Consider the following 12,084-nt stretch of genomic DNA (forward strand, 5'->3'; position numbering starts at 1 on the left):
AAAGTTTGATTACAAATGAATCAAATTATATGCTAAATAAAATCCTAATGATTTAGAAAATGAAATAGTAACTAGTGGACTTACCTCAAGCGGAAATTTTTGTCCTTCTAAACTGTGTTCTGACCCATCAGACGACATATTGCATTTTCCCCAGTGAAAAGTTATCTTGCTTGCTTTGAACACCATTTCGGAAACTCCTCCACTGAGATGGTAGTCATTAGTGAGATTAATTTCCACTTTAAAAAAACAATAAAATTGCATTTAAGTCTCTGAAAATCAAAATGATCAATTTAACTGAATTTTCTTCAATTAAGGTACATTAAGAAAATAATTTATTTGATAAATTAAAAAAGTAAATCACCATCTTGGAAGCTGAACTTCGTAAGTCTGCATAGTATACTTAGTGTATCTTATTGCCACGAGCGTAAAAAAAAACCTCAGACCTTAACTGCACTACAGCACTATAAGCAGGAGACAGCCAGTCCACCTTCCCAGTTTGTTTGGCATCCTGAGACGGCCGGTCCCCCAAAGCCCTGCTCCCCTAAGGCACTGGGTGGCAGGGAGGGGGTCAGTCACAGAGAGAAAGAACAGAAGAGTGGAAAGAAGAAAAGTCTTCTCCTGGGGATACCGCCCCTCCCCCCACCACATTCAGCCTGTTTCTACTCCTTATCAGGCTGCTGCTCTTATCCCACCTCCTCGTGCCTCCAAGCGTTACCTCAGGCTTCGTCAAGCTTCAGAACTCCTGCCCTAGACTGCATCAAGGGAGGCGGGAGACTCATCCCTATTGAAAGGGTTTCAGCCATCTCATGTTTGAACCATTGATGGCAACTCTCAGAATCTTAAACTCTTCTATTTAAGCTTCATAGCAGATATTATCTGATTATCTGGAAATTAATGATTCTCTTGGGAGACTAAGGCAAGATTTCAAAGCTTCTCAATCAGCTTTAAATAGTCTTTGTTCTATTAGGCAGAAACCACTGTTGGTACTTCGAACTGAATCCAACATATTGGCCAGCCAGCTAGGGATATAAACTGTCATGAATAATCATAATCATAACAAGCACAATAACAATAACAGTCAACATTTATTTATCACTTACAACGTGCCATGCATTACGCTACTTTACATGTACTAAATATTTGGTCCTCAGGTAATCCTAGGAAGACAATACCTTTAAGGTCCCTACTATAGATGAGGAAATTGAGTCACAGTGAGGTTAAGTAGCTTGCTCAGGGTTCCACACTGTGCTTTAAATGGCCAGTAGTGAACCTAAAAAGTGTGACTCTAAAGATCAACGGCTTGACCACACTCCACTAGGAAAAACAAAGCAGAGATTACATGCTTTACTGCTTTGTAACATCCTTTAAAGCTGGTAGTTAAAATGTCAAGATTTGGGACAATATACTTTCATGTATTTAATTAATAATATAACATGTAATTATTTTCTTAATTATTCATTTAACAAATACTTATTGAGTGCTTATTAACTATCAGGCACTGATGTAGAAAAATTTTTACCCTCATGGGACTTAAAATTAAATTATCACATTCAAATAATTATATTACCAAAATATGGAAAAAAGAGAATAAAAATTCATTAATGATAAAACCACTCCAGCATAGCTGCTATTATAGTGAATATTTTTTCTAATCTTTTTCCTATGAATATATTTTTTATATAACTTCATGATATACATACAATTTCGTTGAAAATATAATATCAGAAAAAGAATGCTGTTTACTTTTATAAATTATTTTGTCTATCATTTACTGGAATTTCTTACAGTATTATATTTTGCATACAAAGAAAACAAACTTAGAGAGTATTTCCTAAGAATGGTAATTTTAAACTTTCTATACAGAAGGGTTAGTAATTCTTAAAATTCAATTACAGTAGATTGCTTTTTTCACATCCAAATATTGAATATAGCAAAAGGCTGAGCAGACAAGAGCAAATAAAATGCCCAAGAAAAAGAAGTCCTGATTGACTAAGTGATTAACCAGTAATGGAGTTATTAAATTACACTGGCTATGTATTACATTATCTTTATCACATCTTCCAGTGAAACATCTTTATTGTTATATTACTGGAGAACATGACATGATGACTTTAGTCATTTAATTTTTTGTGTACATTTTCAAAATGTCTAAACTTCCAATTTTCTATGTTCTATTTGATTTCTTCTACCTTATTATTCAAGGAAAATAAAATGAAAATAACCTAAACATACTCTAGATCTGATAAACATCTTAAAGTCACAAACAAAATGCAAACATTTTACCTGTTTTCCCAGTGTTATGAATGAATGTGTTTTCCAAAGATGTTTTATCCCAACCCTGAAATTTAAGTTTCTTAAGATTCACATTTACTTGTGTAAGATCTTCATCAATATTGATAGGAGATTGTTTGGGGCTATTACATGTTGGATATTTCTTTCCCCAATTTTTTTGACTCAATGCTCCTAGGGAAAAAAAGGTAAGAAGTTAGTTTCTTAAGTTAATATGCAAAAGCTAAATTTAATATTAAAAATTAGTTAATATATTACATAAAAAATAGATACAATAATAGGAAAAATTGAGGCATCTTTAAACCAATTCTTAAAACAATTACAGTCGGCCCTCTGTATCCACAGGCTCCACAACTGCAGCTTCAACCAACCTCGGAGCAAAAATATTCAGGAAAAAAAAATTCCAGAAAGTTCCAGAAAGGAAACTGGAATTTGCCAAGGGCTGGCAATTATCTACATAGCATTTAGGTTGTATTTACAACTATTTACATAGCATTTACACTGTATCAGGTACTATAAATAATCTAGAGGTGATTGTAAGTATACGTGAGAATGTGGTAGATTACATGCAAATGCCACAGGGACTTGAGCATTCCTGGGTTTTGGTATCTCACGGGGTCCTGGATCCAATCCCACTCCAATACTGAGAAACAACTCTATGCTTAGATTTGGATTCTTGGTATTAATATGATACGCTATAAAAAGATGCTTACAGAACAAGTGCAGGGTTCAACAACAGCCTTGTTGAGCCACCGGGCTCTTCCAAATCAGGAGGAAATCTAATTGTCACATCAGGTACTTCATCCTAAGGTTTCAGATTGAAGGGTGTCCAGATGATTAAGAGATAAGTTCTGACTTTCTTAGCACTCTCCACAGGGGAAGGTTGCTTTAGACTTTCTCTCATCCCTGCCACTGAGTGATGTGGTTTAATTTCCATCTGCTCAGGGTCTTATTTATAACAATGTAATCACCAGGCTAGCCTTGAAATATCTTCTTCCTTCCCTTCTCCCTATTTTTTTTTTTCTGGTCCTAAAAACTACCATATTTTATTGTTTAACAGTAAGAAAAATAAAACAGGGCTTTCTATAAAGATTTTTGCTTATAGTAAAGTGAATTTTCATCTGTTCTACAGAATAAAGAGTTCTCTGAACCAAAACTGCCCTATGTTGCCTTTATTTCACCACCACCTGAAACCACAAACCATCTCTCACAACCTTATTTCACTAGCCATTAACTGAGCTAGCACCCAAGCAGTGCTAAGAACGGGTAGGGTTTATCTAAAGGTCTATTAAAATATATGAGATGTTGTGAGTCCAAGTCTTAACTTTCATTTGGCTAAACTCAAGCATTTTTGCAGCCAACCCATGAAAGAGCAGGTGGCAGCACTGTTTTCAGCTTACATCCTTTCAAATGCTTTTCTTTCAGACATGAGCATGGGTAAGGCCAAGATTTTACATGGCTGGTGTTCAGAGAAATGATAAGAAATCATACTTCCAAACAACTCTAGTGTATGCCATCTTCTTTTTGTGATAAGGCAGTCAATGAGGATTGACCTCCATGCAAGCTCTCATAATGTGACCGAGCTGATTTTGGATAATTTAGCCCAGGAAAGAAATAATAATTAGTCACTCCATGAAACTGGCTCTATAACCAGAGAAAATTAGGTAATTCATTTCCTAGTGAGGCATCTACCAGAATCAATAATAGGTGTGGAAAACTTACTTTATTTTACAACCTAGCTCTATTCTTAGAGATTGTCTGAATACAGGATGCTTTAAATATGCACATTTGGGCTTCTAGAAACAGCTTAAAAGATTTGAATAATAATGTTGATTTCATTGTAAAGAACATTGGCAAGGGGATAAGAAACCACTGCTTGTTTTACTAATGTTAACATAAAAGAAGTAGAGAGAGAAACTGCAGCACGAATCAATGAGACTTTTTTAGTGCTTAAATTTTTAATAACAGCACAATAAATTCCAAGCACACTTAGGAAGGGTCTCATAGCTGTGGTGCATAGAAACACAAAATTTTAAGACTCTAGTTAACACTGCAAACGATTCATAAACTCTTTTTTTCCCAAAGCATTTAGTGATCATCTCTACTTGGACTCTAACTTAGCACATCCACAACTGAACACTTGACTTCTGTCTTGCAACAGGTTCCTCCTACAATCTTTGCCATCCCCTAAACATAGAGGTCATCCTTATGCCTCTGTTTCCTCCTCAACAAATATTTTTGGGTCTACCTTCAACATATTTCCTTAATCAGACCATTTCTCGTCTCCACTGTTAGCACCCCAGCCCAAGCCACTGCCATGCAAGCCTACATCTTCTGTTCCACAAGCAGCATCACCATCACCTAGGAGATGGCTAGGAGAGTCAGCTCGCCACCTGTAGCCTCACCGAGTCAGAATCTATGTTTTAACACAATCCCCGGGAGATTCAGATACACATTAAATTTTGAGAAGCAATGGCCTGCCTTCTGAGTAGCCTCCAGCTTCTTCTCTTGCCCTATCACAATTCTGTTCCCCATTTACCTGGCAGGTGGGATTCTGAGATGCTCCCCCCCAATTTCCACACCCTGTTGTATACACCTGGTATAATCCCCTCCACTTGAGGGTGGGTAGGACCTCTGAATATGATGGGATAATCATTTCCTTGATTAGGGAACATTATGTGGCAAAGTGATGGAGGTGATTATGTTCTGCTGTAGGAGGTTCTGTCTTGGCAAATTAGAAAAAGAGAGAGAGAGAGAGAGCCAAAGAGTGAGAGATTCTCCTGCTGGCTGTGAAGAAGTCAGCTCCCAGGGGGAGTGGCTAGGAACTGAGAGTGGCCCCTAGGCTCTGAAAGTCCCACCCCCAACCCCAGGCTAACAGTCATACAAACAAATGAGCCAGTCATAAAAAGGAAAATACTGTAGGCTTCAACCAAGACGAGGAAGCCAAAGTAGTCAAATTCACAAGGAGAGATGGCAGAAGGGTGGTTGCCAGGAGATGAGGGAAGGGGGAAAAGGGGAGTTGTTACATGGGCACAGAGTTTCCGATTTGCAAGATGAAGAAGTTCTGGGAATCTGTTTTATAGCAATGGCAATGTGAGTATACTTAACACTACTGAATTGCACACTTAAAAAGGGTTAAGGTGATGAATTTTACGTGATGAGTTTGTTTGTTTGTTTACCATGGTAGAAAAATGGTTAAGATGGGAAAAACAAACAAACAAAGGACTGGGGACCTGGACCTCAATCTTGGAACCACAAGGAGGTAAATTGTACCCACAGTCTTCTCACTCTTGGAACAGGACACTGGGCTTCAAATGAAACAACACAGCTGGCATCTTGATTCTTGATGTATGAGGCCCTGAGTAGAGGATCCAGCTTAGTGGTTTTAAGCCACTAACTTTGTAGTAATCTGTTTTGTGGCATACAAAAGCTGATACAATCTGTAGCTAAAGTAATCGTTTAAAGTACATTTCAGATTGTGTGTAACTCCTTGGGTCAGGTCCTTCCAATACCTTTTCATCTTACTCAGAATAAAATACGGACTCTTTCCTGGGCTGGCAGATCCTATACGTGACCACTCACACCCACGATGATCCCAATTCTTACCACTCTGTTCTATTCTAGCCACCATGGCTTCTCTTCTGTTCCTTAAGCATTTGAAGCTTCAGGGCTTGCTTGTCACTTGCTGTCACTCTTTCTGGAATCTTTTGCCCCAACTGTCTGCCAGGCTCGTTCCAATCAGCTCTCTAACCAAACGCATCTCATTGGAGTGGCTTTCTCTGAACAATCTGTATAAATACGCTCCCCTTCCTCAGGCATTCTCAACTCCCTCTCCTTACTTTATTTTTCTTCTCCTAAGATATGATATCTTTCATTTTATGAATCTGAGCTCACAGGGGTCTAACAGAAAATGGCAACAAGAAATAAAAAAGGAAAGAAAACTGACCAACTAAAGAAACATTTCTAAACTCAACTGCAGGTCACGTTTGGCTGTTTGCTATATGGCGGTTTTTCTGAGTAATCGCCACTAAACCTCTGCTGGAACGTATCAAGAAACACCTGATGTCTAAACTGTATATTGCCTGTCATTGTCTGACAATGACCCCGAGTCACTGGATTATATCTGAGGTGCATCATCTGATTACGCTGAGTTCAAAACACCTACTGGATCATGATGCCAAGTACACTATAAGTTCAGGAAGCCTCCTTAATTTTTGTGATTAAAAGACAAAAAAGGCCAAAATAGTGAAATGGGATTTTTTTAGTGAAAGGGCCATAACACAAAAAAGTCCATAAAAAATAAGACCCTGAGGTTCTTTTTGTAAAGGACTCCAAAAAAAGGATATTTCAAATCATTGTAAGTAGAAAACCAGGGAAAGTAAATTAATAAAGTGTTAAAATGGTGCACAGGGATTAAACACAAATCACAGAAGCATTAAATGTATTTTACTTGTTTTCAGTAATGAACCATTAAGTTAACCTTATGCTTAAACATTATTTTTTAAATTCCCAAATTACTTTTAACTTCAAAATTGGAGACTTCACTCCGTGTAGTAGTGAAAGCCAGGATGAGGCAGCCGAGAAAGCAGGTACCACACTCATTAGACTACACTGAATCACTTGAGTGTTATTAACAAATGTTGTGAAGGAAGAAATTAGGACATGCATTGTAGCTGCAGCAGATTATCAGGGTGATTTTACTCATCAGGAGGACTGCCGAGTACTAAATGTCAGCTCGAGAGAATTAAAATAAATTATTCATTCACATATTCATCCATGCTTTCATCCATTTATTGACTCACCTGAATTAGTACCACTCCCATAAATTTCCTGTGCTTACTTCTACTAGAGCACTTAACAGACTGCATGTTGTTTATCAACTTATCTATCGCATCTATAGCTTATTGCCAGACTCCGAGTCTGGCACAGGGTAGAAACAAATTAAATGCTTGGGAAACAGTCTCTGTACATCAAATGAACGTATTCAATATTTACATCCTGTGCACTCTTTATTCCAAACAGAACAGAAAGCAATTGTAGGATCTGTAGGAGACAGATATGCATGAGTTCAAGTTTGTTTGCTTGCTTGCTTATTCCTGCATTTCAGAAGGTTGGAGTCATATTCAATAAAAAGTAGACAAATGCCTAAAGAAGGAGAGGGGTTGAAAGAAGGTAAATGTGGATATCAAAAGCACACAACGCAGGCTTTGAGGGAAGGGTTGGAGGATCCTGGCCGGCAGAGAGCTGAGAGCATGTGTGGCTGAGCGATGAGCCCGAGCAAACTCACGGTGGCAGTAAAGTGCAGGCGATGCTCACAGGGAAGTGAGCAGCCCAGAGAGGTGTAATGCTGGCATTCTATAGAGGGAGATGGAAGGGCAGCCTGTCATTAGACATACCCGGGGAGGCCAGTGGAGGCTTTGGAAAGGCAAGGAGCTCCCTGCTGCCTCGTTGGAGAGATTGAGCCCGGCAGGAGTGCAGGAGGAGCAGGAAGGGAGAGGCTGCACAGTTAGTGGACACTTGCATTGGTATCTCTACTTGTCTTCATTTGATTTTTTACATAATCCCTGTGCAAGGGACTGAATGTTTATATCCCTCCAAAATTCACATGTTAGAATCCTAACCCCCTGCAAAGTGAGGGTATTTGGAAGTGGGGTCTTTGGGAGGTGATTAGGTCATAAGGGCTCTGAACAACATGAGGGATTGGTGTCCTTATGGAAGAAAGCCCGGAGAGATCCCTCGCCCCTTCTGAACTGTGAGCTTACAGTGAAAAAATAGTGGTCTGGGAAACAGTCCTCACTAGACATGGAACCTGTCAGTGTCTTGCTCTTGGACTTCCAGTCTCCAGAACTGTGAGAAAAAAATTTCTAGTGTTTATAAACCACCTTAGTCTATGGAATTCTGTTAGAGCAGCCTGATCGGCTAAGACACCTTGTATTTATTTGAGCTACAATAAGTCTGTCTCTTATTCAGATCGTAACTGCAGCATCTTTCTTAGAACCTGGCGCTTGAGGATTAAATAAACATCTCCTGAATGAGTAAGTACTTCATTAAAATATCTACAGTTACCTACATTTCAGGATCTTTTTACTACACACCTTCTAAATAGGAACACATTCTCAAAAATATTCCATGTAGGGAAGTATTACTCCACCAGTCTCTAACATAAAAATATCAACTGAGGAAAACTAAAGATTGAAATAAAAAAGGGATGAGTAAAAACAAAATACCAATGCAAGTGTTTAATATCTGAAGAAAAAAGTGAGAAAATGATGAAACTGAAAGTCAAAGAAAAAGATCATTCTTCCTGTTTCTTTCCTGCATGATTCCTGTTGAGTTTCTTAACTTTTAATATCAGAAAAGTGGATAAAATAATTACAGTGTAAGGTACTCAGCAGAGATCCACTGAAAATTCATAGAAATATGATTAAAATCCCAATATTTATTTATTTTCAAGGTTTACCATAAATTGCTGATATTTAACAAGATTTGAATAACACACTTGAATAACAGTAGACTAAGAACTGATTCTTTGAAGACTAAGATACTGTTAGGAAAAACATATATTGCTTTTAATCTTAATGAACTTCTTTCCTAGTCCAGGTTTTGATGTAAGAAAATGTTTGTGTCTCTACATATTTATACAAACAAATACTAGGAAGAGGCAAATGTAAATGTAATATTGGAGTGTAGACTGTAGTAATGATTGTGGCAATGATTGCAAATAATTACTTTGAATAGACTCCACTCAAGATTCCAAACATTATAAATCAAAGCTTTGCAAATTACTGTGGGCTTGCTTTATCTAACAAATAGAAGCCAAAATTTATAAGTCACTGAAATACTATAAAGCTATCAGCAATCAATGTCTTGGATTCAAATTTCAGTTTATTCAAATACAAAAATGAAATAAATCTGTTATTTCAATAAAAGTATAGCACATAACTTAATACTCCAGCAAAATGGAAAGAAGATATATTTAAGTAGACATTTTTTCAGATGAGCCAATCAGCTGCTTGAGAAAGGGAAGGTTCCTCCAAAGATAAGAAAATAAAACCTAAAAGTACAGAATAACAATCATTAAGTGATTCTATGTCACAGCAGTGAATGTCATTACATAATTTGAGAGCAAAGGAAGAAGGATGTCTGAGGTAACTTTCCACGTTGTAACAAGAATGAGGATGTATTTTTACCTGCACAAATCAGCGTGCCTGCTTATGTCTGCTTATGTTAAACAGAAGTCTTTGGAGCTGGAAAGAGCAAAACAGCTGGTGAACATAGACAATGGCTGCTATTAAAACTGCGCTGAAAGTAGATCAAATGCAAACAATTTCAGAATGAGAAGCTGTCTAGCCAAGACTACATTTTCCTTTATTATCTGTCCCAATGGGACACTCACATTAGGGAGGCAGAAAATCTTTGCAAGCCCGTCAGATATATCCAATTGACAGAGAGTGACAGGTGGCAGGAAGGATAGTTATCAATTTATTTGGGAAAATGCTATGCCAGGAGTTCCTTTAGGACTATGATATTGAGAAACTTATTAACTGAAGTTCAGTATAAATAGAAAGAGAGAGAGAGAGATCAGAAACATACTTCAAAGTTCCCATTTAAAATTTTAGGACTTTCTCAAGTTGGAAAAATCCAAAGTAAACAAACAAACAAAACTTAAAGAAACATGAACAATAAAAATTACTACTCTATAATGCAATAAACAACTTAAGTTTTTGAAGATGACAGAAAAAAAAAAACTCAAGATGAAGATGATCTAAGGACACTGACATAATATTACTCTGAAGATAATTAATCACAACCTGATGATACATGGTGGGTATAAAAGAAGTCAAGGAGCAGAACAAGTGGAATGGTACTCATAATGGGTCACAATGAACCAGTGCTTTAATAAAAAAAATTAAATGAATCCTACAGAGAAGTAAAGAAAAATTGAGTTAAGGTAGGAAATAATGGGTAACACAATACATTGAAGACTGAAAGTAGGATGTCATTTTGAAGGGTTTAGAAATGTTTAAATGATTTTTATTTGAAAGGGAGAAAGAGAGATACACAAAGGATGACTCCCAAGATCCTGACCGGAGCACACCTGGGTGTATCATGGTACTTGTGTTGATAAAGAGAATGGATGGAAAGAAAGACTGCATCTGATTTTGGACCGCCTAGACTGAGATTCCCACTGAAGTTCATTAGGCAATCAGAAATAGGGGTCTGAGAGCCAGGGACAGATTTCTTCTACATAGCACAGAGAGCTATATTCAATATCTTACAGTAACCTACAATGAAAAAGAACATGAAAAGGAACATATATACATATACATATGACCAAAACATGCTGTGCTCCAGAAATTGAGACATCATTGTAAACTGTCTATACTTCAGTTAAAAAAAAAGAAGTCTGGACTAGAGATGGAGGCTGGTGAACATCAGCATAGAGGGGGTAACTTAACACTGGGAATGTGGATGAAATATTTCAGTTAAAGTCAATAAATGAGAAGAGAGAGGGCCAATGACGAGACACTGAAGCGTATGAACATTTAGGGAGCATAAGGGGAGGAGGGAGCCCCCAAAGAAACTAAGAATAAATGGCCTGGAAGAGAACTGTAAACTAGGAGAAAATGGTACCCTGAAAGTCACAGAAGGATGGTTCCAGCAATGAGAGGTCACCCCAAAGCAAATATCCTACACAGCAGAGAGCCCGCAGGGTCATGAGTGAAGAGTAAGCACGGGATTTGGTTATTTCTAACTTCAAATCCTGTATTCCTAGAATAAAACTATTTCAAAGAAATGGTAGAACCTGGAATTCAGACCACAGTGGGCAGAAGAGTGAACTGGAGGCAACCAAGCAGGGTTAAAAAAGTGCTTTTTTAAAGTTCGTTAAGAAAGGAAGAGTGATGGTGTAGCACACAAAGACTGATGAAGGATGAGAAACGCTATTTTTAAGTCAGGCAGAGATGTAAACATGCATACGTATGGAGAGGGGAGAGTTATTACAGGAAGGAGTTTAAATAATGGGAGGTCCACGATCAAGGTCCCCCCACGGGGAGAAGACAGACCATGGGTGGACGATTATTAGCCTAAGAGAGGAAAAGAAGCATTTAAAGAAATCAAGGAAATATGGATTTATATCTAACCATTTAGAGATGAGGGAGTGAGAAATCTGACAGGTTCACACCACAGCTTCAGGTACAGAGCAGAATCACATCACATGGAAGGAAAAGAGGTCTGGGAGTAGAGCTGACTTGGGTTCAATCCCAGCGCCACCATTTCCAGGCACCTCTCACCTGAGCCTCAGTTACCTTCTCCGTCCCAGGAACAAGAATCTCGCTGTCTCAGACTGTGCAAATTAAATGGGGTAATACGTGTAAATGGGCTGGCAGACAATATGAATTGTCTTAACCCCTTTCCCTATTTTCTCAGGAAAGCTGGCAGCAGAAGCACTAGCTGCGGGGGAGACACAAGTAAGAAAAGAGTGGGACATGCAATAGTGACACTGCAGACTGAAGGAAAGCCCCGGGCGCTCCACGGATGTGGGAGACCATGAACCTGCAGAGGCACCACTCAAAAGGGTGTCTGTGTCTATTTTTGTTTTTGTTTTTTGTTTTTGCAAGTTCATTAGTCCTGGCAGACACACAGAGAGGGTAGGGAGTTGCGATCTGACAGTGGAGATGAGGAGGTCAGGTGAGATGGAATTATAAAAGGTCAGGAACCTAGAGGTCCTGGCTAAAGAGTGTGGATGCTCCCTTCCAACCCCAATCTCAAATCTGGTATAGGGCGAGAAAGGTA

The 12,084-nt window shown here is 38.2% G+C and overlaps 1 protein-coding gene across 4 annotated transcripts in view; it reads right to left on the minus strand.

Annotated features, from left to right (window-relative positions):
• Window positions 1-12,084, minus strand: part of PTPRZ1 (protein tyrosine phosphatase receptor type Z1) — a 163,062-nt gene that overhangs the window by 72,842 nt on the left and 78,136 nt on the right. For all 4 annotated transcript variants that reach the window (XM_006183862.3, XM_006183861.3, XM_014558518.2 and 1 more), the window contains exons 3-4: window positions 2,284-2,463; window positions 85-236 (exon numbers count right to left, since the gene is read on the minus strand). In XM_006183862.3, coding sequence (XP_006183924.2) covers window positions 85-236; window positions 2,284-2,463 — 332 coding nt within the window. The remainder of the gene's footprint in view (window positions 1-84; window positions 237-2,283; window positions 2,464-12,084) is intronic.

Source organism: Camelus ferus, chromosome 7, assembly GCF_009834535.1.
Source record: "Camelus ferus isolate YT-003-E chromosome 7, BCGSAC_Cfer_1.0, whole genome shotgun sequence".
NCBI lineage: Eukaryota > Metazoa > Chordata > Mammalia > Artiodactyla > Camelidae > Camelus > Camelus ferus.